The following is a 27,215-nucleotide window of genomic DNA, read 5'->3' on the forward strand; positions in this document are numbered from 1 at the left end:
TTTCATGGAGACTAACTGTTCATACTTCATAGGCTTATGAACAGTACCTTAGGAACAGTAACCCATCTTTAGTATATAGTAAATTGTTAATTGATTGGCTCTCAATTGTTCATATCTCTCTCAGACCCCTCTAGTGTTGTCGAGTGGAGTGACCGAAGTCGTTGAGTTAGTTAAAAGTTAAAAGAGAGCGTGAATCGAAAGAGGAAAGCTGAGTTCTGATTTCTTGTCAGCAATTCAGCAATTAGTATCAAGATTTGCCATCTATGCCTTCTTTCGATTGTTTCCAATATATGTGATGTTGGAATTTAGTAATTGACTGTTGGGGCCCTCAAAACTGGAAAAAAAATAGTTAAAAATTGCAATCGCTTTGCTGTGGGAAACAGCAGCTGCCTAAAAAAGCGGAATGGAAAATTAGATCCATTGAAGACTAGATCTACAAGACTAGAGGAGGCTGAGGGAGAGTTTCAGTCTTAAAGAAATTGTATTCAAACAATTAATGGCGTCAACTTGGTCTCCTCGTCGACTATACAAATACGATGTGTTTCTAAGCTTCAGAGGGGAAGATACCCGCGAGACTTTCACCTGCCATCTGTATCGTGCGCTAACTGCGAAAGGAATTATAACCTTCATAGATGACGAAAGCCTGGAGAGAGGATCAACCATTGGCCCATCACTTTTTACAGCAATTCAGGACTCAAGATTCGCCCTTGTCGTTCTTTCACAGAATTTCGCTTCTTCATCCTGGTGCTTGGATGAACTCTCCAAGATTTTTCAATGCTTGGTAAGGAGGGGACGATTCGTCTTCCCGATCTTCTACCGAGTGGCTCCCTCTGATGTGCGCAAGCAAACGGGAAGTTTTCAGCTGCGTACAGTAGCGGTAAGGGAACATGAAGAAGTTTATGGAAATAAGGACAAACTAGAGGAGTGGAGACATGCTTTGACAACGGTTGGCGGTATTGGTGGGTGGGTCTCGGAGGATTATAAGTAAGTACTACTCCCCTTCCTTCATAGTTCATACCTTCATATGTTCATATGTATTTTTGTTCAACATATAATGTTTGGCAGGGATTTTATTGAATTGGTGGATCTAAGTTTGGCAATTTGCGTTTTCTGAGGGAGCGATAGAATTAATACGAATGGAGTGCCTATTTGTAGTTAGATTATGATCAGATTTCAACTGCAAACTCTTGTAGAGTTGAGAGATCGGTATTTGCATTTATTTGTGCTAAATGGGTAAATGGAAATGTTTTTTTTTCCTTTCTTCTTTTGACATGTTACTTGCTAACTCAGCGTTTTATCTATTTTCTTTTTTCTTCTTCTCAGGGATGACGGAAAATTGATTGAGGACGTTGTTACATATACACTTCGGAGACTAGGTCATACTTATACCTCTTCAAGTGTTGACAAGGGCTTCATAGGAATGGATTCCCGCATTCATGATTTATTAAGCAATTACATATGTCCGCAGCTTGGTGGGGTGCGTTTTATAGGGATCCATGGCATGCGGGGCATAGGTAAGACAACACTTGCTCGAGCCATCCATGATCGAATTTGTCAGGATTTTGACCAAAGCTGCATTCTTTCCAATGTTAGAGAAAAATCTGAAAAGGATGGCCTAGTTTCTCTTCAAGAAAAACTACTTTCCAGAATCCTAAGGACAAAAGTTGACATTGAGGATGAATATGCAGGAGCTACTATGATAGAAAGGCGGTTATGTAAACTAAAGGTGCTTGTTGTTATTGATGATGTGAATCACATCAATCAATTAGATAAATTGGCTGGAAGTCGGGACTGGTTCGGTCCTGGGAGTAGAATTATTGTAACCACCCCAGATATTCATTTGCTAAGGGGACATGATGTTGATGCTACATACAAGCCTACTGGGTTAAGTGATGGTGAAGCTATTCAACTATTGAGTTTAAAGGCTTTCAAGAAAAGCTTCCCACCAGAAGGTTATTTGGACTTGTGCCACCATATTATAGGGTATGCTCAGGGGCTTCCATTGGCTCTTGTGGTTCTAGGTTCTTTTCTATTTGGTAGAAGACCCAATGAATGGGAAAGTGCAATAGAGAGGCTAAACAATACACCAAATAGACAAGTTATGGATGTGCTTCAGATTAGTTTTGATGGACTAGAGGAAAAAGACCAACAGATTTTCCTACATATTGCTTGTTTGTACAAGGGGAAGGACAGGGATCGTGTGACACAAATACTAGGCTATTGCAAGCTAGAACCTGGCATTGGTTTAAAGGTTCTTGAGGAAAAATCTCTCATTACTATTTTTGAGAACAAACTGTCAATGCATGATTTGCTACAAGAAATGGGCTTGGAAATAGTTCGTCGAGAGTCCCCTGATGAGCCAGGTAAACGAAGTAGATTATGGTCTCCTGAAGTTATCCATAATGTGCTGAAGAAAAATAAGGTAAGTGTGATTATGCAGAAAAAAGAAAAGAAAAGAGAAGCGTAGAACAGCTTTAATTTATTTAAGTAATCAGTAGTAGTATTCTTTGTCTTGTTTAACATCACTTGTTACTCTTGTTTTTAATAATTAGGGAACAGACAAAATCCGAGCCATGGTAATGGACTTGCCTGAGTTACAAGTGGCTCATTGGAAACCAGAAGCCTTTTCAAATTTGTCTCAACTCAGTCTTCTCCATATTCATAACGTGGATCTTCCCAAAGGCCTCACTTTTCTATCAAATTCCGTGAGACTCCTTGATTGGAGTGGGTACCCCTTAAGATCCCTCCCACAAAATTTTGAACCGGACGAACTTATTGAACTTAACTTGTGCCACAGCAACATTGAACACCTCTGGGAAGGAGCAAAGGTATGACTGTTGGTTTATAGACTATTGATCGTTCATTAATTTGTATTAGAAAATTCTGTTCATGTTGTGCCTTACCATTTTCCTGATTGCTTTATATATGTATTGAACAGAATTTTGACAAGTTAAAGTTCATCAAACTATGCCATTCTCAAAAAATTGTCCAGACCCCAGACCTCACAGCCGTTCAAAATCTTGAGACTTTAGATCTTGAAGGATGTAAGACTTTGGTAAAACTTCATCAATCTGTCGGACAACTCAAAAGGCTTATTGTATTGAATCTTAAAGATTGCGAGAGTCTCGAGAATCTGCCAAGTAAGATTGAAATGGAATCTCTTGAAACTTTAATTCTTTCTAACTGCTCCAAAGTTAAAAAGATTCCCGAGTTCGCTGGAAATATGAAGCGTTTATCAAAGCTTTATCTCAATGAGACTGCCATTGAAAAACTACCTGTGTCAATTGGATGCCTGAGTGGCCTTGCTTCACTGAATCTTAGCAACTGCAAAAATCTTCTATGCCTTGCAAGCACCTTAGAACTGCTTAGTAGATTGGAGTCTCTTAAAAAGCTTGATCTTTCTGGATGTTTGAAACTTCGAGAACAGGATAGTGTGAGGGAGAATGGTGCAATTAGAACTGCTGTAAATCATCTTATAAAACGTGGTTGTGAAGTTGGGAAATATTTGTCATGTTCCTTGCCTTCTAGATTGGTGCAAAGAGCCTATATGGAGCCAATGAGTATGAAGTTGCCTGTGTCTGATCTGTGTTATTCTACAGAGCAAAATGCAAATACATCAATGAGTATCCGGTTGCCACTATCTCGTCTATGGAATTTAACAGATCTAAACTTAAGTAACTGCAATCTTGGTGACACTGCATTTGCCAACTTTGCCTGTTTTCCCTCTTTAGTGGCACTAAATCTGAGTGGAAATAATTTTGTTAAGCTTCCTCCAAGCATCAGGTCCTGTTTTAAGCTTCAGAACATTAATTTGGAGAATTGCAAGACACTTCAAGAGTTGTCCGGACTTCCATCAAATAGTAAATTGGATGTGAGGGCAGATGGTTGTTCTTCACTGGAAATGCTGTTTGATGTATCCAATTTCAATAGATTGGAGAAATCATATTTCAATTTCATCAATTGCTTCAAACTAAATGACAATCAGGGCTGCTGTAACATAGCATTAGAAATGCTGAGGATATTCCTTAATCAGGTACTAGTTCTCTCTCTCTCTCTCTCTCTCTCTCTCTCTCTCTGTGGTCGTATTAAATCAATTAATTAAATACCTACTTTTCATGACAGCAAGTTTCTAGTGTGACGGAAACTTTTCAAATTGTAATTCCTGGAAGTGGAATTCCTGAGTGGTTTGATCATCGAAGATTAGCGAGTTCATTAACTGTAGACCTACTTCCAGATTGGAATGAGAGTAGGTTTTTGGGATTTGTTTTGTGTGCTGTTTTTGTACTCCATGAGCACCGTCAGGTTGATGAGCTTGATATCCATCAGTTCAAGACTTTTAAGGCCACTCATCATCTTGTATGTTGCCTGAAGCTCAATGGAAGAGAATTAGAAGTATACGGCAAACAGCCTGCATTTCGCTTTAGCGAACAATTTTGCCAGGTTGAGTCAGATCACCTTTGGATATTCTATGTGTCCCGTGATAAATACTTTGGTACAGATTGGTGGCATAACAGTTGCAGTCAACTTGAGTTCTTATTTGAAACAAGAGGGCCAGGCCTGAGGGTGAAGGAGTGTGGGGTACGTCTGATATATGAGCAAGATGTGCTAGAGTTGAACCAAACAATAACTCAATCAAGCAGTAGGATGTCTCCTCCATATGAGGATATATTGACTGATTTTGAGAATCAAGTTGAAGGGGAAACCATTCACCCAAACAAAAAGTTGAAAGGGGAAACTTGTGGTACTGGTAGTAGAACCTGCACCCTTGAAGAACTATAGGATTGGCAGAAATATAGGGATTCAATACTGGCCACTTTGAAAAACCAAAATTAAGGACTTCTTGATCCCATGGTTTGAAATGAGTGCAGAATGGTCACTGGTCCCTCATGTCACATTGAACTTCTGCAGTAATTACTATCTGGAGCTATCTTGCCTCATTTTGCACAGATAGGTTAGCCTGGTTCACTCTAATTCTATATTGTGTCTTATTAATTAGATAGCTATTATTCTGCCAACATATTTAGTGGACTCCACCACAAATTATTTCACAGGGGTTTGTTTTTACATTGTTCCTCCAACCATGGTTAAATTTTAAGAAGAAATAACCATTTTTATACTCTTTAAATTTAATATTTTGGCAAGAGTAATAAGAAAGTGCAACTGAATGCACTAGAGCCACTTTCTATCTACATGCATTTAGGAGCTTCTAGTGATTTTATTATTTGAGGAGCATGATAGGGAGTACATTGGAGCAAATTCCCTAAGTTACTTAAAAGCTCGTGTAGGGAGTCTGTTGGAGATGCTCTTATCATGTGGCATATATCTTGTGTAACCTATATCACTTGCAATAGTTTTACATGTGTAATCTGGATTTGCCCATTGATTCTCTGTAAGTTAGTTTGATATACAGAAAAGCATGCCTATATGCTATCAGTACATTTGCAGGCTTGTACTTTTGAAATTGTACTTTTATACAATGGGTGTGTGCTGTTGCAGAGAATTTTAAGTAGTCTTGCATTGCACTCTTAGCAGATTCTATGACAGTTATGTGGGTCCCCTTGAAGAGGATGGGCAGGGCTTCTATATAGTAAACCATTAAAAGGTACGGATGTCGGACGTCCATAACTGTACCATTGGATGCTAAATTGACATGATTGTATGATTGTAACAATGGATGTCTTTGCAATTTGTATGTGGTATAGAGTAGTGCCGACTTATGTTGCCATTAGCCATCAATTCTAGATAAAGATGAATGCATTGATGCCACCAACTAGCTGGTGTTGGAGAATTTTCTTAATTGGTCGTAAGCGTATCATGTCAGGCTAATTATCTAAAGCTTTTCTTCATGCTCTCTCTGCAGGTTCAAGATCTCCATGTGATTGATATACATAGTGAAACTTGAGGCAGAACATATGTATAAAGGTTACTTGAACTTTCCTCATAACTGAATGCAAATTCATTTGGACTTGATGAACTTTTGGGTATTGTGGATGGAAAGAAATAGAGGAATTTTTGAAGTTTATGAAGGGGTAGGGGTTCAGGTTCAGAGAGGGTCATGCTATTGAATGTAACAAGAAAAAAAATGGAAAAAGAAAAGGGCTATGGAATTTGGGAAATGAATTAATGGTCATGCTGGTGTGTCAGGTAATGAATTAAACATTATAAACTCAACCAGCGTGTTAGTATATTCTTGTTCGTAGTCTCATATACATGTGTGTCAGTGTGTGACTTTGGTGTTGAAATTAACATGCAGATGCCAGAAATGGATGGATTTGAAGCAAAGAGGCAGATAAGGAATGGAGAAATCTTACCATGTTCGCATTCCGATCATTGCATTAACAGCTCATACACCAGGCGAGAAACAAAAAGGATGTTGGAGGCCAGCATGGATGACTATTTAAGCAAACCCTGGGAAAATGATCGTCTACTTGAAACAATGGTTAGACTGGTAGGGAAGTAGTAAAATTGTTGGAAGCTGCAATCATGATTGTCAGGGAACGAAAGAAAAGGAAAAAGCAAACAGAGGTTTTCATGTAAGTTTCGTTTTATTCTGTATTTAGTGTTGATCATCAGTTGCATTATCCCTAAAATGACATTCTAAAGTGAATCACTTGTGAAGAAAGTAAACTGTCCTAAATAATGATAACCGCTTGGGTTTAGTTATGATGTTAATTGATTCCAATTTAAGCTAGCTATTCTCACTCGGCTCATGTCTCATTCAAGCGTAGTGGAGTGGAGTGACTGGCCAGTAATTAAACAATATCTAGACTTGCCATCTGTGATGTTTGCCTTTTTTTTCAATTATTTCCATCTATGTCATGTTTGCCTCTTCTCCTCCATCATGGATGTGTTATGTAACAGAAGTAATGGAAGAAAGGAGCAATCGCCAGTGATACTGGCTGCTGATTACTCTCTTTGATTTCGCTAGACTCAAGGGGAAATGACACTATTAGCCTTAGCCTTCCTGGAATCATTAGCCAACTTTCTAAGCTCGAGATTTTGTACTTGAGCAGCTACTCTCATCGATTGCATATTTAACACGTCATTGAAATACCTGCAATACCAGATCTGAGCTGATTAAATTTCATCAACTGCTTGGAGTTGAATGTCAAATGTTTAGTTGTGTTGAATCTGTTGATATCCCACACCACCGATCAGACGCTGACAATATTTTGCTACGCCAACCTGCAATGTAGGTAAGATCCCCTCTCAACTAATAGGTAGATATAAAACTGATCTTATCGGATTGCATCAATGCATCATGAAACTTGGATTTGTAAAGATCCCAGGTCGGATAAGTTTCAAGTATCAATAGTACGTATCATCACGATTAAGACTCTCATGAATCCTTTGCCGAGACAATCAGGACAATATATTGCAAAGAGTTCGTTCAGATTGCTAGAATTTTGGGGTTCAAAACTTGGTGGGTTTGCAAGGTTTGCATTGTGGACAAACAAACCAACTATGTTTAGCTGTGTTCGGTTACCTATCACTCGAGCTCTAGTGACACACCCAACAAACTGTAGCGTGATGCTACGCCCATGTGGTCGCGCGTGTCGTAGAACCTTGACCTCAATCAACCTTCCGCAAACGAACAATCCTCCACTCAACCCATGTGGTCGCGCGCGGCCAACTCAACGAAGCACTCTCACTCAAACTCACTGCAACCAAACCTACGCCACTCTCTTCCACGCATGCGCTCGCCAGCACTTCCTCCAACAGGGCCTCTCTCTGCACCATTACATGCTTGCCCACAACCCCATCACTCCTCATCCCGACCTTTTTGTCTCCAACCACCTCATCATCATGTACGCCAAATTTGGCTACCTAGACCATGCCCACCACCTGTTCGATGAAATGCCCAGGAGAAACCTCGTCACCTGGACCGCTCTCATTTCCGAGTACGCACAGCGGGGTCGATCTGAGGCTTGTTTTCCTTTATTTGCTGCCATGTTGGTGCATTACCTCCCGAATGAGTTTGCATTTTCCAGCGTGGTTAGTTCGTGTGCCGATAGTGATGGTGGATATGGCCGGCAGGTACACGCCCTCGCTTTGAAAATGTCTTTGGATGTTGCCAATGCTCTCATTACCATGTACAGCAAGGTGTGTGATCATGGAGGTGTGTTTGTTTTATATCGTGGAATTCCATGCTCTTATCACCCTAGTGGTCACCAAGTTTTGTTATCAACTGCATTGTCACACTAAAAAATTAAAGGAAATTCCGAACATCTTCATTTCTTCCATGCCAAAAAAAAGGCATACATAAACTAATTGAAATAGCAATAGCTTGGCATGATAAGGATCACAAAAGATCAACGGAGCATTTTTACGCTCTGGTGTTGGGCAGTTGCTTGTGAGAAGGGTAAGGATGGGTTACTCTCATCTCGCCGTAGACTATCCATCAACCAACAGTTTTGTCCGGTTGGCTACAAGAGGCTGAGGGAGAGTTTCAGTCGTAAATAGTATTCAAACAATGACGTCAACTTCGTCTCCTCGCCGACGAAGGAAATACGATTTTTTTTTTAAGCTTCAGAGGGGAAGATACCTGCAAGACTTTCACCTGCCATCTGTATTTGCCCATTGATTCTCTGTAAGTTAGTTTGATATACGGAAAAGCATGTAAGCTAGTAATTCTAGTATATATGCTACCAGTACATTTGCAGGCTTGTACTATTGAAATTGTACTTTTATACAATGGGTGTGTGCTGTTGCATAGAATTTTAAGTAGTCTTGCATTGCACTCTTAGCAGATTCTATGACAGTTATGTGGCTCCCCTTGAAGAGGATGGGCAGGGCTTCTATATAGTAAACCATTAAAAGGTACGGATGTCTTACGTCCATAACTGTACTATTGGATGCTAAATTGCCATGATTGTATGATTCTAACAATGGATGTTATAGTACATTCTTTGCAATTTGTATGTGGTATAGAGTTGTGCCGACTTATGTTACTTTTCTTTCTACAGTTTAAGTTTTTTGGGTATTGTGGATGGAAAGAAATAGACTAATAGAGGAATTTTTGAAGTCTATGAAGGGGTAGAGGTTGAGGTTCAGAGAGGGTCATGCTATTGAATGTAATGGGAAAAAAAGAAAAGAAAAAAAGAAAAGGGCTATGGAATTTGGGTAGTGAATTGATGGTCATGCTTGTGTGTCAGGTACTGAACTAAACATTATATACTCAACCAGCGTGTTAGTGTATTCTTGTTTGTAGTCTCGTATACATGTGTGTCAGTGTGTAACTTTGGTGTTGGAAATAACGTGCAGATGCCAGAAATGGATGGATTTGAAGCAACGAGGCAGATGAGGAAAGTGGAGAAATCTTACCATGTTCGCATTCCGATTGATCATTGCATTAACAGCTCATACACCAAGCGAGGAAACAATAAGGATGTTGGAGGCCGGCATGGATAACTATTTAAGCAAACCCTTGGGAAAGGATTGTCTACTCGAAACAATGGGTAGACTGGTTCGGAAGTAGTAAAATTGTTGGAAGCTGCAATCGTGATTGTCAGAGAACAAAAGAAAAGAAAAAAGCAAACAGAACTTTTCATGTAAGTTTCGTTCAATTCTGTATTTAGCGTTGATCATCAGTTGCATTATAAGAGAAGTCCCTAAAACGATATTCTAAAGTGAATCACTCGTCAAGAAAGTAAACTGTCCTAAATAATGATAACTGTTTGGGTATAGTTATTATTTTAATTGATTCCAATTTAAGCTAACTATTCTCACTCGGTTCATGTCTCTCTCAGACTCTCACAAGCGATGTGGAGTGGAGTGACTGGCCAGTAATTGCACAATATCAAGACTTGCCATCTATGTGATGTTTGCCTCTTTCAATTATTTCCATCTATATGATGTTCGCCTCCCCCATCTTGGATGTGTGATGTAACAGAAGTAATGGAAGTATGGAGCAATCCCCAGTAATATTGGCTGCTGATTACTCTTTGATTTTGCTAGACTCAAGGGGAAATAACACTGTTAGCCTTAGCCTTCCTGGAAGCATTAGTCAACTTTCTAAGCTGGAGATTCTGTACTTGAGCTACTCCTCTCATCAGATGCATACTTAGCACGTTTTTGCCAATAGTCACACGTCATTGAAATATGTGCAATACCTGAATCTGTTGTGTGCCAATAGTTGCACTTCATTGAATTGTGTACAATAATTAAATTTCAGCAACTGCTTTGAGTTGAACGTCATTAGTTTAATTAGTTGTGTGTTGAATCTGTTGATATATTGCAAAATGTGTATTTCAGAGAGCTAGAATTTTGGGGTTTCAAAACTTTGGAGTGTCTGCTGTAAACTAGTCCTGCAAGGTTTGCATTGTGTACAACAATGAAGCCGCTTCAGCTCAAAAGGCTGAAGCTTCCAAAGGGGTCCAAGCTTCCCAAAACGCAGAAGAAGATGGTGATGAATGAGTAGGTTGTGATCAAGTTGCAGTTTATAGTCCTAGGGAAGCAACCCCAATTTGAATTGCTCAGTGCCAACCTTTGTAGTGTCAGACTGTCAGATTACTGATTTCAGAGCTTTCTATCTAGGCTAGCTTTATTTAGGTAACTTTAAAGTTGCCTAGACAATCATACAATTGTGTTGTGAGTTGTGACTAGTTATATACTTTTACGTTTAATGGACTGATACCCAATTCCTGGGTATATTAAGATACGTAGGGTTTAGGGTTTAGGGTTAAAATAGTGTGGAATGATGGTTGCTTCCAACCTATGCACATGATACAGTGGTGTACTAGCAGTCTGGAAGAGTTCCAGAAATATCATCAGAAAGTTGCTTGTAAAAAGAAGAAGCCATTAACAAAATGGCAGTGCCCCCCTCGGGGTAGACTTAAAATTAATATTGACGGAGCTTTTCAAGTGGACAGTGGTGTTGGAGGTATTGGGGTAGTGGTCAGAGATGACTTGGGCACGGGTATTGCCGCTATTGCTAGGCCTTTTTTGCATGCTCACTCAGCGATTAATATGGAAGCTGAGGCGTGCAGAGCGGGTCTTCTGTTTGGTATTCACCAAGGTTGGTCGGATGTAGTTATTGAGAGCGACTCTGCCCTTCTGATTGCTGCACTCAAGAGTGAAGAGGATAATTTCTCGGAGGTAAGTCGGGTTTTTGACGATTGTACAGATTACTTATCTGCTTTTCAGTCTGTTGAAATTCGACATATTTACCGTGAAGCAAATGGTGTTGCACATAGACTTGCACACCTTGCTAGCTACTTGTTGCTTGATGATGTTTGGTTAGATGAGACACATGCTATTATTCAGGATGTTCTCTACGAGGATTATTGTAATGCTTCTATTGTAGCACGAGGTTCAGATTTTATGTCCCCTCGTTGCAAAGAAAGAAAAAAAAAAAAAAAAAAAAGATACGTAGGGTTACCTAGACAATTGTTTTTAATTTTACGGACTGATAACCAATTCCTGCCTTCAGCTACGTTGGGTTGCCTATCACTCGAGCCTCTGTAGCGTGATGCTACGCCCATGTGGTCGCGCGTGTCATAGAACCTTCATCTCAGTCAACCATCCGGTTCTTCCCACACCTCCCCGCCTCAACCTGCAAACGAACAATCTTCTCGGCGAAGTAGGGGCCCTGGCCACGCGCGGCCAACTCAACGAAGCGCTCTCTGATAGAGCCTGCTGCATTTACACTTGCGGTCTATCATCACCTTAGCCCATTTACTAGTAGAGTCCAGCCCAGCTGCTGAGAGTAGTTAGATATTTTAGCTCCCATGTGGTCCTAATCTGCCAGCTATCTCTTTTGTCTGTTAGTTATAATAATTCGGATATGTATGGGAACCAAGCCATTGTGGCAGTTATGAATGAAATGAATATGTTTTGAATCCCTTTTCTCTCTGCATTTCTAATTTTTCTGCATTCCTCGTGTTCTTCACCGTAGAGCTCCATCATCTGGTATCAAAGCCATGACCCTCCGTGGCCTGCAAAACCCCACCCCATCCATCCCCTTCTCCTCCGCCCTAGTCGACCCACCACCCTCTTCTCCAACTCCGCTCCACCAGCCCTCCTCTTCCACCTCCGTATCTGATACCCAGGCACTGAATCTCCAAAACACCATTGAATTCCTCCAAAACCAGAATGAAGACCTGCACACATCCTTCGAATCCTTTCAAAATCGTATGTCAGCTCAATTCGCAGCCCTCCAAAACACCGTGGTGGCATCGTTGGTTCACCGTCCACAACCCCCTGTGAGCAATACCTGTAGCACCCCTGCATCTGGCTCCCCACAAATCATATTTGGCTCCCTTAACTCCGCCTCTCCCATCATTACACCGCCGTGCTCCACCACAGGTACAACCAGCTCCATCTCTCCATCCTCTAGCACAATCCCACCAGAGTCCCAACCAAACCCACCCCCACAGTCTACTCCACCACCACAATACTCCTGGCCTTACCCACCACACTATTACTCCCACCCACCCATCAGCCCTCTTGCTCCTCCTCCAGGTTTCCACTCCATCCCTGGTCCTTCGAGCTCAGCCGTTTACTCAACCATAACCTCCTCGATCAGTGACCCGATTCACTCAGCCCCACACCCACATCTCTTTCCACCACAACCCGTTCCTCCTTACAAACTCCTTCAGACCCCATACCCACACCAAGACCACACCTTTCGACCTCCAAAGATAGACTTACCACGTTTCACCGGCGACGACGCCGTTGGTTGGGTGGCTATGGCGGAACGCTATCTGCGGGTTCACCGGATTCCTTTACACGAACAGGTGGCCATGGTCTCTTCCCACTTCGGGCCCGATGCCTCAGTGTGGATGAACGCCTTTGAACAACGCCACCCATTCTCCACTTGGGATCTGTTTATCACGGCCTTCCTCGAACATTTTGGGGCCGGCAGCAATACTGATTTCAAGTCTCAGCTTTCCCACCTGCAACAATGGAATTCGGTGGATGAGTTTATCACTGAATTTACAAAGCTCTCGTGTCGTGCTCCGGAGTGGTCCGACGAGCAACTCTTACCTATTTTCCTCGGCGGTTTGAAGCCCGAGATCCGGCACGATGTGATGGCCATGGAGCCACGCTCTTTATCCCATGCTCACCGCCTTGCACGGCGTTACGAGGCTAAGGTCAAGGACCTCCACGCTGCCACAAGCCACACTTTTCGCTCCCAACCTTGGTCATACGGTAGACCAGTCGGTGGTCCACACCACTCCCCATTTCCAGCCATGAGCCATGGCCCCACCCCAACAACCCAGCCCCCAAATTCAAATCTTGTCACCACTGGTCGCCCTGCAGGTCCTTACAGACGTTATTCCACAGCAGAGCAACGTGACAGAAGGGAAAAAGGCCTCTGTTACACATGTGATGAACCTTATTCCAAATACCATGTCTGCAAAAGACCTTTTCTCGCTATAATGGAGGCACCGACCGCTACTACCACAGAGGAACTATCAGAATTTCATGATGCCGCCGCCTCCTTGGAGGACCCACCAGTTGCCTCTGCGGAAATCCTTCCTTTACATGCCATCACTGAATCGGCAGCTGGGGACGTGATGCGCATCGATGGGTCCATATTAAACACTCCCATCCGGGTCTTCATCGACTGTGGCTCAGCTTCTAATTTTCTCAATCCCGTGGTTGCTCAACGCCTCGGCCTCCAGATCCATCATGATTCGCAGCTCACTTTCACCTCTGCTTCTGGGCATCCCCTGCAACCAATGGGCACTGTGCGTAACGTCACCGTTAAGGTCCAGTCCTTCACTTTCACAGATGATTTCTTTCTTCTTCCAGTAACAGGGTGTGACTTAGTCCTGGGTGCTAAGTGGCTGAACACACTGGGTTTTATTGGATGGCATTTTGCTGAAAAAGTAATGGTTTTCTTCATGGACGGTCAGTGCTACACACTCCATGGCCTTTCAGCTACTAACCGGACTCCGGATACCTCCGGCTTGCTCGCGTTGGTTCAGGCCGAGCAATCATCTTCCCTACTCCAAACCGGTATCGACCCTGTCCACACCCTTCCTCAATGTGTACAGGACCTTCTCTCCTTGTTTGATGACCTCTTTCAACCCCCAACGCGGTTGCCCCCAAAACGAGCCATTGACCACAGAATAACCCTCTTGCCCAATTCTGGCCCAGTCAATGTCAGACCTTACCGCTATGCCCATTCCCAAAAGGACGAGCTAGAAGCCCAAGTTCAAGAAATGTTACAGGCAGGCTTGATAAGACCCAGTTCCAGTCCCTATTCTTCTCCGGTCCTGCTTGTCAAAAAGAAAGAAGGGACATGGAGGTTTTGTGTGGATTACAGGGGACTTAATGCCGTAACGGTCAAAGATCGATTTCCAATTCCGGTAGTCGATGAATTATTGGATGAACTCCATGGGGCTACATACTTTACCAAATTGGACCTTCGTTCCGGATATCATCAAATCAGAATGCATGAAGACGACATTGAAAAAACGGCATTTCGGACACATGATGGCCACTTTGAATTCGTTGTTATGCCTTTTGGCCTAACGAACGCCCCTTCAACGTTTCAAGCCTTGATGAATCACATCTTCAAGCCACTACTTCGTAAGTTTGTGTTGGTTTTCTTTGATGACATCTTAATTTTTAGCTCCGATTTACTTACTCATCTTTCTCACATTACACATGTATTTGAGTTATTGCGAGCTAACAATTTAAAGCTCAAGCTGTCCAAATGTGCACTTGCTAAGACCCAAGTTGAATACTTGGGCCATGTGGTCAGTGCCAAAGGAGTTGAGATGGATCCTTCCAAGATCAAATGCATTACTGATTGGCCCAAACCCAAGTCAGTTAAGAGTCTTCGAGGGTTTCTCGGTTTGGCCGGATATTATAGGCGTTTTGTGCCGTACTTCGGTGTGATTGCACAACCATTGACTGCAATGCTCAAAACTGATAATTTTCAGTGGAACCCAGCCTCAGAGCAAGCATTTGAACGCCTAAAACAGGCCATAATCTCCGCTCCGGTCTTGGCCCTTCCGGATTTCACAAAGCCATTTGTGGTTGAAACTGATGCTAGCGGATCTGGAATCGGTGCAGTGTTGACTCAAGAGAAACACCCAGTAGCCTTCCTCAGTAAGTCCCTCTCTCCAAACCATCAAGCTATGTCCACTTATGATCGTGAGATGTTCGCGGTGATGTATGCCATTGACAAGTGGAGACCTTATCTTCTGGGCAATTCTTTCAAAATCCTTACTGACCATCAAACTTTGAAGCATTTGATGGATCAACGAATCTCCACTCCTGCGCAACACAAGTGGATAGCAAAACTCCTAGGCTATAATTATACAATTGAGTACAAGGCAGGGAATACCAACACTGTACCTGACATACTATCCAGGCGGCATGAGCTTTGTGCCATTCAAACGGTGTCCTCCCCAGTCTTTGACAGCATCTACCTTATTGATCGAGCTTGTCAACATGATCCTTCCGCACAGGCAATCATCCAAGCACTCAAGGATGGCATCCCTACCAACAAGAATTTCAAACTCCACCAGGGCAGACTATTCTACAAGGATCGTATTTTTGTGCCTGAGACATCAGAATGGCGTTCTAAACTCCTCCTTGAGTTTCATGCCTCACTTCAAGCAGGACATTCTGGCTATCTTCGAACACTCACACGTCTCTCTCGAAACTTTGCTTGGCCGGGAATGAGGAAAGATGTGAAATTGTATGTTGCTTCTTGTGACCAATGCCAGCGCCAAAAATATGAATCAATCCATCCACCTGGCCTGTTGCAGCCACTGCCAATTCCAGATCACACTTGGGAAGACATTTCCATGGACTTCGTCGAAGGGTTGCCAGATTCTCAAGGTTACAATGCCATCATGGTTGTAGTTGATCGCCTATCCAAATATGCACACTTTGTGCCTGTGTCTCACCCCTTTACAGCCTCTCAAATAGCTGATACCTTCATGAAGCACATCTTCAAACTCCATGGAATGCCAAAACGGATTGTCAGTGACCGTGACCCTGTTTTCTTGAGCCATTTTTGGACTGTTTTTTTCAAACTACAGGGCACACAACTCTGCCATAGCTCTGCATATCACCCTCAATCTGATGGGCAATCTGAAGTGGTTAATCGCTCTTTGGAACACTTTCTTCGCTGCTTCGTGCTGGACAAACCATCTACATGGAAAGAACTACTACACTGGGCCGAGTGGTGGAATAACACCACTTTCCACTCCACAATTCGAATGTCCCCCTTTGAAGCTCTCTATGGGCATCCTCCACCCTCAATTGAGAAATACCTTCCTGGTTCAACAAAGGTGAATGCTGTGGATTCCGCATTACAGACCCGAGACCTTCTCCTCCAAAACCTCAAGTCACACATGGCTGAAGCCCAAAACAGAATGAAGCAAATTTATGATAAGGGCCACACCGAGAGAGAATTTACGGAGGGAGATTGGGTCTTCTTGAAACTTCACCCTTACCGCCAGCGGTCATTACTCAAAAGATCATCCCACAAGCTGGCACCACGCTATTATGGCCCATTCCAAGTGGTGAAGAAGATTGGGACAGTGGCTTACCATCTTAAACTTCCACCATCTTCCAGACTACACCCGGTGTTCCATGTTTCATTGCTAAAGAGACGCATTGGAGATGACATCCCAGTGTCACCAACCCTGCCTCAATTTGACAACTCTGGAGAATTTCAATGGCAGCCCCTCAAGGTACTAGACATGGGTACCAGGAGTCTGAACAAGAAGCGAATTACCACCTGGCTCATACAGTGGAAAGGCCTACCTGTGGAGGATGCAACCTGGGAAGATGCTCATGACATAGCTGCCCGATTTCCAGTTTTTTGCGCCTGAGGACAGGCTTGTGCTTCACGAGGGGGCACTTGATAGAGGCTATGTTTGGTATGGCTGTTCCTTGAGAAAAAGCTGGCTTCTGCTTATTTCTGAGAATAAGTGGCTGAAAAGCAAAGCTGCTGAGTGTTTGGTAAACTGGCTTTTTATAAGGGCTGTTAGTGGCAGAAGCAGTGGCAAAGTGTTTGGTAAATCAAACTGGCTTGTGCTTTTTATTTGTGGAATGACCGAATTGGACATGAGAGATAATTTTGCTTAATTAATTGTATATAAAACAATATTGTTCAAATGGTGACTATTTGATTTATAAAGCATGGTGACTATTTGATTAATATTGGACAATATGATTATAAATCATGGTGACTATATTATTATAAATCATAGTTTCTAGTTCACATCAAATGTTCACGTTATTATGCGCATTCATCAAACTTTGAGTAATGCTATTTCTTATTGCTTCCATTTCTTGTGCATAGTGACCATGATATTCTTCTTCTACATCATCATCCATTTCTATCTCACCACTTGACCCATAACCTTCTCTTTCTTCACTGCGGACAAAATGTCTATCACCATGTGCATGTCTCCGTATATAATTATGAAGTGTCATGGTGGCAATGACAATCTTCACTTGCTTATCAAATGAATAACCTTGCATGTCCCAAGTACATTTGCACTGGTTAGCTTGTGTTTGATTACTGTAATTAGAGTCACTTGATTCAACCCCATCCATCTATGAGGTTATAGAAATTTGCATGGCGCAAAATGTACAACATGGAAAAGAAACCTCTTAAACAACCACCTCCTTTTTATTTTGGCAAGTAAACTTTCACTAAGAGGACAAAAAACCAACATACAAGAAAGCTCTGAAATACCTCATAAGAGGTCAGGGACAAAAGAACACTTCAGCGAGGACAAGCTTGTTAGTCCAAGTGAAAAGCAGAACTAATAAACAAGGGAAGCTAGTGGTTACAGTTTTGAGATGTAATAAATTATTACACAAGTGAATCTTATGAAAATGGATCTTGTATGCCTCGGAGAATCCTTGAGCCTTGCAGGGGACCAGGAGGAACACAAAAAGGCTGAAGAACCCCTCAGTTCATAGCTTGGCAAGTATGTACACACAAGTGGGCACCTGGAATCTAGTTTCTTTTAGAAGAGCATAGATACAACATACAAGAAAGATATCATTTGTTTTACTCACACCTAGAATTTTACAAACGGCTGTCCACTTGATCGATAGTTCAAATTTCAAAATCAATAATCTGATAACTTGATATCGTTCGTATTCATAACAGAGCATTACTCGAATTGACAACAAAATCACAACATGTCCAACTGTATATTAAAAGAGCATATTGGGAATGTACCTAGGAGGGACAAGAGATCTGAGACATTATTCCACGCAGTGACCGAAACTTTAAGTGCCTTCTCTCTCCGAAACTTACTCAGGGCACCGTGACAACATCCCAGGACATTTGAAATCCCTGCAATTTCAGCCAATAAGGATTTTCAGATTGTAGAGATTTTCGCAGCTAGGGGAAGAACCGAAGAAGATGATTAACCACTGTCAAGCTGAATTGTGCACATCTAGACCACCCCTGGTCTCTCTATTCCTAGCTTTCAGATTTTCAACTTTCCATGTCCATCATCATTACCTCTAGGTAAGGGATTCGATTAATATTTCTATATCATGCAGAAAGCAATGCGCGAAACCTAAATCAATGAGCAACTACACCAATAAAACCAAGTCAATTAAAGAACTGAATCCTACAACTCGAAACCCTAAGTTCATCACAGCCCATACAAATTCACTTAACCATTTTGTTAAACATTCCCATAACTACAAAAATCAAAACAAAAATAACAACAATTAGATTAAAGATAAGAACGAAGCAGAGGGAGAGAGACTGACTTGCTTGATTGAGGCTTCAATTTCACTTCCGAAATCCTGATGAGATGCAAGTGAGGCGGAGATCGAGATGCGGCGACTGATGGGTTCTGTGATTAGAGGGAGATCGAGATGGGATGCACAGATAGCGGCGGCGACTGGATGGAGATCGAGGATGCGTTCTGTGAGAGGGAGATCGGGTTCTGTGAGAGAGAGATCGATGCGTTCTGTGAGAGGGAGAGGGAGATCGGGTTCTGTGAGAGGGAGAGCGAGTTCTGAGGAGGGAGAGGGAGAGCGAGTTCGAGTTCTGAGGAGGGAGAGCGAGTTCTTTTTCTGTGAGAGGGAGATCGAGTTCTGTGAGAGGGAGAGGGAGATCGGGTTTGATGATGGCAGATGACTGTAATTGCTTCTGCCAACGGAGGGTAGAAACCGGGATTTAAAAAAATTCATTAATGAACAGTACTCCCCGCTACAGTGCTCGCGGAGCTTCTGGCTTTTAAAAGCTGGGGGGAGGCAGCTTCTGCTTTTAGATAGAAGCTGGGGCAGCTTTTTTCAAAGCCCGCAAATAAGCGCAGTCACCAAACACATCATGCTATTGTGCTTATAAGCAGGGGAGCAAAAAAGCCCCCCCAAACATAGCCAGAGCCTGCTGCATTTACACTTGCGGTCTATCATCACCTTAGCCCATTTACTAGTAGAGTCCAGCCCAGCTGCTGAGAGTAGTTAGATATTTTAGCTCCCATGTGGTCCTAATCTGCCAGCTATCTCTTTTGTCTGTTAGTTATAATAATTCGGATATGTATGGGAACCAAGCCATTGTGGCAGTTATGAATGAAATGAATATCTTTTGAATCCCTTTTCTCTCTGCATTTCTAATTTTTCTGCATTCCTCGTGTTCTTCACCGTAGAGCTCCATCACTCTCACTGTTCTCCACTCTTCAACCGCCACCAACTCAAACTCACTCCAACCAAACCTACGCCACTCTCTTCCACGCATGCGCTCGCCACCACTGCCTCCAACAAGGCCTCTCTCTGCACCATTACATGCTTGCCCACAACCCCATCACTCCTCCAGACCTCTTTGTCTCCAACCACCTCATCAACATGTGCTCCAAATTCGGCTACCTAGACCACGCCCGCCAACTGTTCGATGAAATGCCCAGAAGAAACCTCGTCACCTGGACCGCTCTCATTTCCGGGTACGCACAGCGGGGTCGGGCTGTAGCTTGTTTTCGTTTATTTGCTGCCATGTTGGCGCATTACCTCCCGAATGAGTTTGCATTTACCAGCGTGCTTAGTTCGTGATGGTGGATATGGCCGGCAGGCACACGCCCTCGCTTTGAAAATGTCTTTGGATGCTTGCGTTTACGTTGCGACTGCTCGCATTACCATGTATAGCAAGGTGTGCGATCATGGAGGTGTGTTTGATGTTAGTAGAGATGAGGCGTGGAAGGTGTTTCGAAGCATGGACTCCCGGAATCTTATATCCTGGAATTCCATGCTCTCATTTACCACCAGTGATCACCAAATTTTGTTATCACACTGAAAAAGAAAAGGAAATTCAAAACATCTTCATTTCTTCCATGCTAAAAAATGGCGTGGTTCACAAGACATAAACTATTTCAAATAGCATGCAGACAAATAGCTAGCCGGCATGATAAGGATCACAAAAGATGCTCTGGTGTTGGGACGTTGCTTATGAGAAGGGTAACGATGGGTTACACTCATCAAAGACCCTCTATCAGTCTTATGTCGCCGTAGCCTATCCGCCAACCAACAGTTTTTTCTGGTTGGCTAGATCTACAAGACTACAAGAGGCTGAGGGAGAGTTTCAGTCTTAAATAGTAGGGGTTCAAACAATGACGTCAACTTGGTCTCCCCGTCGACGATGGAAATACGATGTTTTTTTAAGCTTCAGAGGGAAAGATACCCGCGACACTTTCATCTGCCATCTGTATTATTGTGCACTAACTGCAAAAGGAATTATAACCTTTTTAGATGACGAAAGCCTGGAGAGAGGATCAATCATTGGCCCATCACTTTCTACAGCAATTGAGGACTCAAGATCGGCCCTTGTCGTTTTTTCAGAGAATTTCGCTTCTTCATCCTGGTGCTTGGATGAACTCTCCAAGATTCTTCAATGCAGGGAGGAGAGGGGACAAATAATCTACCCAATCTTCTACCAAGTGGATCCTTCTGATGTGCGCAAGCGAAGGGGAAGTTTTCAGCTCCATACAGTAGAGGTAAGGGAACATGAAGAAGTTTATGGGAATAAGGACAAACTAAAGGAGTGGACAGATGGTTTGAGAGAGGTGAGCAGGATTGCTGGGTGGGATTCAAGTACATATGAGTAAGTACCAGTCCCCTTCCTTCATACTTAATATGTTTTTTTTGTTGAAATAAATTGGAATTCTCTACTGCATATAATGTTTGGCAGGGATAATCCACCCACAAATTAATCTTAAATAAAATATGACTTCTCTAGGATTTCAACTGCAAACTCTTGTATAGTTGAGAGATCAGTATTTGCATGTATTTGTGCTAAATGAGTAAATGGAAATGTTTTTTTCTTTTTCCTTTTGACTGCATGTATTTGTGCTAACTCAGTGTTTTATCTATTTTCTTTTTTCTTCTCAGGGATGACGGAAAAATGATTGAGCACATTGTTACGCGGTAGGTGATACTTATACCTCTTCAAGTGTTGACAAGGGCTTCATAGGAATGGATTCCCGCATTGATGATTTATTAAGCAATTACATATGTCCGCAGCTTGGTGGGGTGCGTTTTATAGGGATCCATGGCATGCGGGGCATAGGTAAGACAACACTTGCTCGAGCTATCCACGATGAAATTTGTCAGGATTTTGACCGACGCTGCATTCTTTCCAATGTTAGAGAAAAGTCTGAAAAGGATGGCCTTGTTTCTCTACAAGAAAAACTACTTTCCAGAATCCTGATGACAAAAATTGACGTTGAGGATGAATATGCAGGGGCTACTATGATAGAAAAGAGGTTATGTAAACTAAAGGTGCTTGTTGTTATTGATGATGTGGATCGCTCCAATCAATTAGATAAATTGGCTGGAAATCGGGACTGGTTCGGTCGAGGGAGTAGAATTATTGTAACCACCCCAGATATTCATTTGCTAAGGGGACATGATGTTGATGCTACATACAAGGCTACTGGGTTAACTGATGGTGAAGCTATTCAACTATTGAGTTTAAAGGCTTTCAAGAAGAGCTTCCCACCAGAAGATTATTTGGACTTGTGCCACCATATTTTAGGGTATGCTCAGGGGCTTCCGTTGGCTCTTGTGGTTTTAGGTTCTTTTCTATTTGGTAGAAGCACCAATGAATGGGAAAGTACAATAGAGAGACTAAACAATACATCAAATAGACAAGTTATGGATGTGCTTCAGATCAGTTTTGACGGACTAGAGGAAAAAGACAAACAGATATTCCTACATATTGCTTGTTTGTACAAGGGGAAGGACAGGGATCGTGTGACGCAAATACTAGACTACCAGCTAAACCCTGGCATTGGTTTAAGTGTTCTTGTTGATAAATCTCTCATTACTATCTTTAACAACAAACTGTTGATGCATGATTTGCTACAAGAAATGGGCTTGGAAATAGTTCGTCGGCAGTCCCCTGAAAAGCCAGGTAAACGAAGTAGATTATGGTTTCCTGAAGATATCCACAAGGTGCTGAAGAAAAATAAGGTAAGAGTGTGATTATGTAGAAAAAATAAAAGAAAAGAGAAGCATAGAACAGCTTTAATTTATTTAAGTGATCAATAGTAGTATTCTTTATCGTGTTGAGCATCACTTGTTACTCCTGTTTTTCATAATTAGGGAACAGACAAAATCCAAGCCATTGTAATGGACTTGCCTGAGTTAGAAGTGGCTCATTGGAAACCAGAAGCCTTTTCAAATTTATCTGAACTCAGTCTTCTCCATATTCGTAATGTGGAGCTTCCTGAAGGCCTCACTTTTCTATCTAATTCCTTGAGACTCCTTGAATGGAGTGGGTACCCCTTAAGATCCCTCCCACAAAACTTTGAACCACACGAACTTGTTGAACTTAACTTGTGCCACAGCAACATTGAGCACCTCTGGAAAGGAGCAAAGGTACGACTGTTGGTTGATAGACTATTGATTGTTCATTAATTTGCATTAGAAAAGACTGTTTATGTTGTGCCTTGCTATTTTCCTGATTGCTTTATATATGTGTTGAACAGAATTATGACAAGTTAAAGTTCATCAAACTATGCCATTCTCAAAAAATTGTCCAGACCCCAGACCTCACAGGCGTTCAAAATCTTGAAGGATGTAAGACTTTGGTAATACTTCATCAATCCGTTGGACAACTCAAAAGGCTTATTCTGTTGAATCTTAAAGATTGCGAGAGTCTCGAGAGCTTGCCAAGTAAGATTGAAATGGAATCTCTTGAAACTTTAATTCTTTCTAACTGCTCAAAAGTTAAAAAGATTCCCGAGTTCGCTGGAAATATGGAGCATTTATCAAAGCTTTATCTCAATGAGACTGCCATTGAAAAACTACCTGTGTCAATTGGACGCCTGAGTAGCCTTGCTTCTCTGAATCTGAGCAATTGCAAAATCTTGTTTGCCTTCCAAGCACCTTTAGTAGATTGGAGTCTCTTGAAAAGCTTAATCTTTCTGGATGTTTGAAACTTGGCGAACAGGATAGTGCAAGGGAGAATGGTGCAATTAGAGCTTCTTTAAATCATCTTACAAAACGTTGTTGTGAGGTTGTTGGGAAATATTTGTCATGGTACTTGCCACCTAGAACCACTGAGTATTCAGTTGTCTGTATCTGATCTGTGTTATTCTACAGAGCAAAATGCAAACACATCAATGAGTAGCCAGTTGCCACTGTTTCGTCCATGTAATTTAACAGATCTGAACATAAGTAAATGCAATCTTGGTGACCCTGCATTTGCCAACTTTGCCTGTTGTCCCTCCTTAGTTGCACTAAATCTGAGTGGAAATAATTTTGTTAAGCTTCCTCCAAGCATCAGATCCTGTTTTAAGCTTCAGAACATTAATTTGGAGAATTGCAAGACACTTCAAGAGTTGTCGGGACTTCCATCAAATAGTAAATTGGATGTGAGGGCAGATGGTTGTTCTTCACTGGAAATGCTGTTTGATGTATCCAATTTCAATAGATTGGAGAAATCATATTTCAATTTCATCAATTGCTTCAAACTAAATGACAATCAGGCCTGCAGTAACATAGCATTTGAACTGCTGAGGATATTCCTTAATCGGGTACTAGCTCTCTTTCTTCTCTCTCGTTGTGGTGTGTGTTTTTGCTCATATTAAATCAATTAAATTAAATACCTATCTTTCATGACAGCGAATTTCTAGTGCGACGGAAACTTTTAAAATTGTAATTCCTGGAAGTAGAATTCCTGAGTGGTTTGATCATCGAAGATTTGGGAGTTCATTAACTGTAGACCTACTTCCAGGTTGGAATAAGAGTAGGTTTTTGGGATTTGTTTTGTGTGCTGTTTTTGTACTCCATGAGCATCGTCAGGTTGATGAGCTTCATATCCGTCAGTTCAAGACTTTTAAGGCTACTCATCATCTTGTATGTTGCCTGAAGCTCAGTGGAAGAGAATTACAAGTATACGGCAAACAGCCTGCATTTCGCTTTAGTGAACAATTTTGCCGGGTTGAGTCAGATCACCTTTGGATATTCTATGTGTCCCGTGAGAAATACTTTGGTACAGATTGGTGGCATAACAGTTGCAGAAAGCTTAAGTTCTTATTTGAAACAAGAGGGCCAGGTCTGAGGGTGAAGGAGTGTGGGGTACGTCTGATATATGATCGAGATGTGCTAGAATTGAACCAAACTGTAACTCAATCCAGCAGTAGGATATCTCCCCCATATGAGGATATGTTAATTGATTTCGAGAATCGAGTTGAAGGGGAAACCAGTGGTACTGGTAGCAGAACCTGCACCCTTGAAGAACTATAGGATTGGCAGAATTATAGGGATTCGATACCCGCCACTTTGAGAAACCAAAATTAAGGACTTTTTTATCCCATGGTTGGAAATGAGTGCAGAATGGTCAGTGGTCCCTCTTCTGTCATTGAACTTCTGCAGTAATTACTATCTGCAGCTCTCTTGCCTCATTTTTCACAGATAGGTTAGCCTGGTCACTCTAGTTTCTATTGTGACTTACTAATTAGATAGTTATTATTCTGCCAGCATATTTAGTGGACTCCACTTCAAATTATTTCACAGGGTACTTTGTTTTTAAATTGTTCCTCCAACCATGGTCAAACTTTTAAGAAGAATAACCAATTTTATACTCTTTTAAATTTAATATTTTGGCAAGAATAATAAGAAAGTGCAACTTAATGCACTAGTACCACTCTCGTTCTACTTGCATTGAGGAGCTTCTTGTGATTTTGTTATTTTAGGGGCATGGTAGGGACTACATTGGAGCAAATTCCCTAAGTAACTTAAAAGCTCGTGTAGGGAGTCCGTTGCAGATGCTCTGATCATGTGGCATATTTCTTGTCTAACCTATATTACTTGCAGTAGTTTTACATGTATAATAATCTGGATTTGCCCATTGCTTCTCTATAAGTTAGTTTGATATACAGAAAAGCATGTAAAGCCAGTAATTCTAGTCTATATGCTATCAGTACCTTTGCAGGCTTGTACTATTGAAATTGTGTTTTTATACAATGGGTGTGTGCTGTTGCAGGGAAATTTAAGTAGTCTTGCATTGCACTCTTAGCAGATTGTATGACAATTATGTGTCTCCCTATGAAGAGGATGGGCAGGTCTTCTATACAGTAAACCAATAAAAGGTATGGATGTGGGACGGTCCATACTTGTACCATTGGATGCTAAATTGCCATGATTGTATGATTGTAGCAATGGATGTTATAGCACATTCTTTGCAATTTATATGTGTTACAGAGTTGTGCCGATATTTGTTGCCCTTAGCCATAGATTCTAGAGTTGATAAAGATGAATGCATTGATACCACCAACTAGCTGGTGTTAGAGAATTTTCTTAATTGGTCGTAAGCATATCATGTTAGGCTAATTATCTAGAGCCTTTCTTCATGCTGTCTCTGCAGGATCAAGATCTCCATGTGATATAGATAGTGAAACTTGAGGCAGTACATATGTATAAAGGTAACTTGAACTTTCCTCATAATTGAATGCAAATTCATTTGGACTTGATGAACTTAGTTAGTTTTCTCTCTACACTTTAAGTTTTTTGGGTATTGTCGATGGAAAGAAATAGAGGAATTTTTGAAGTCTATGAAGAGGTAGGGCTTGAGGTTCAGAGAGGGTGATGCTATTGAATGTAACAAGAGAAAAAAGAAAAAGAAAAAAAGAAAAGGGCTATGGAATTCGGCTAATGAATTAATGGTCGTGCTTGTGTGTCAGGTAATGAACTAAACATTATATACTCAACCAGCGTGTTAGTATATTATTGTTTGTAGTCTCGTATACATGTGTGTCAGTGTGTGACTTTGGTGCTGGAATCAACATGCAGATGCCAGAAATGGATGGATTTCAAGCAACGAGGCAGATGAGGAAAGTGGAAAAATCTTTATCAACTCCTAGTAGTCCAACCTAAATCGTTTATGTTTATATCCAACCTAAATCGTTTATGTTTATATCCAACCTAAACATAAACGATTTAGGTTGAATGTATTCCGCAGCACTCCTAGTAGTCCTAAGGTAGAGGAATCCATTGTTGTACTACTGATTAAAAATGAAGAGCGACGGAGAATAGTACACCGGTGCATGAAGGGTAGCCTTGGGATAAAGGTATTAGTGGTAGAACAGTGGGGATAACTAGCTCATACTCTCAAGAAAATAAAACACATGAAGTTGAAGAGTTACCATTCTCAACATCATCATAGTTCCTCTTCAGGTCTGATTTGGGTCTGCAGGACTGCTTGAGCAAATCTACATCATGCAACTCCAGTAATGGAGCAAAGGAGGTTCACCCTTTAATGAGTGCTATGGATGAAACGTATAACAACATGCTCTCTCTGTTTAAGAAGACGACCACCAATCTTCGTGATGCATCTGCCTTTATATTGGTAGTGATAGATACTAAAGCTGGGCCATTTCCGGAATTATGTAAGATTGTAACTGAATTCAAAAGAGGCCTTCAAAACGCTTGGTGCAGGACTGTTTGGTTTGAAAGTCCGAAATCTCATAGAATGGACTTTGGTGGCCTTGATCCGGATGATGTTATCATTGAAAGGGCACTTCATGGTACTTTTCTATTTGAAGTGGTAAGATTACTTCCAGAGTATGGGGGTGCAATACCAAAGAGATCAGCAGGGGGCCCATTTCTGGTTGAATCAAAAGTAGTCTGTTGAGCTCCTAGTCAATCAAGATATCGGTTACATACTGATGATGAATCTGATATCTCATCTTAACCAATGCAATATCACTACCAGTCTGATAATGTTGGCTCTATGCCAAGGAACTCACCAGTTGGTCAAGACCACCCAC

The 27,215-nt window shown here is 41.7% G+C and overlaps 4 protein-coding genes across 5 annotated transcripts; all 4 read left to right on the forward strand.

The window, feature by feature from the left end:
- Positions 1-271: 271 nt before the first annotated feature.
- Positions 272-10,177, forward strand: LOC112170322 (disease resistance protein RPV1). Of its 2 annotated transcripts, XM_024307576.2 has the most exons (10): positions 272-984; positions 1,324-2,422; positions 2,553-2,828; positions 2,939-4,033; positions 4,123-4,951; positions 5,861-6,144; positions 6,254-6,533; positions 8,751-8,820; positions 9,265-9,551; positions 9,750-10,177. In XM_024307576.2, exons 1-5 carry the CDS (start codon positions 497-499, stop codon positions 4,777-4,779), a joined length of 3,615 nt encoding a protein of 1,204 aa, XP_024163344.1. In that variant the 5' UTR covers positions 272-496; the 3' UTR covers positions 4,780-4,951; positions 5,861-6,144; positions 6,254-6,533; positions 8,751-8,820; positions 9,265-9,551; positions 9,750-10,177. The 2 variants fall into 2 exon arrangements, with proteins under 2 accessions (XP_024163344.1, XP_040364025.1); XM_040508091.1 differs by lacking the exons at positions 5,861-6,144; positions 6,254-6,533; positions 8,751-8,820; positions 9,265-9,551; positions 9,750-10,177 and having other exon boundaries at positions 4,127-4,282.
- Positions 10,178-10,879: 702 nt separating this feature from the next.
- LOC121049844 lies at positions 10,880-11,840 on the forward strand. The gene is made up of 2 exons (XM_040508097.1): positions 10,880-11,097; positions 11,432-11,840. The coding sequence occupies exons 1-2, from the start codon at positions 10,969-10,971 to the stop codon at positions 11,669-11,671; spliced, it is 369 nt and encodes a 122-aa protein (XP_040364031.1). The 5' UTR covers positions 10,880-10,968; the 3' UTR covers positions 11,672-11,840.
- Positions 11,841-19,542: 7,702 nt separating this feature from the next.
- Positions 19,543-23,565, forward strand: LOC112170689 (disease resistance protein RUN1). Its single transcript, XM_040508092.1, has 5 exons — positions 19,543-21,043; positions 21,331-21,508; positions 21,588-22,413; positions 22,546-22,821; positions 22,932-23,565. Exons 2-5 carry the CDS (start codon positions 21,453-21,455, stop codon positions 23,379-23,381), a joined length of 1,608 nt encoding a protein of 535 aa, XP_040364026.1. The 5' UTR covers positions 19,543-21,043; positions 21,331-21,452; the 3' UTR covers positions 23,382-23,565.
- On the forward strand, positions 19,964-21,047 carry LOC112170688 (disease resistance protein ADR2-like). The gene is made up of 2 exons (XM_024308014.1): positions 19,964-20,111; positions 20,692-21,047. The coding sequence occupies exons 1-2, from the start codon at positions 19,964-19,966 to the stop codon at positions 21,045-21,047; spliced, it is 504 nt and encodes a 167-aa protein (XP_024163782.1).
- Positions 23,566-27,215: the final 3,650 nt, after the last annotated feature.

Source organism: Rosa chinensis, chromosome 6 (genome assembly GCF_002994745.2).
Source record: "Rosa chinensis cultivar Old Blush chromosome 6, RchiOBHm-V2, whole genome shotgun sequence".
Classification (NCBI taxonomy): domain Eukaryota; kingdom Viridiplantae; phylum Streptophyta; class Magnoliopsida; order Rosales; family Rosaceae; genus Rosa; species Rosa chinensis.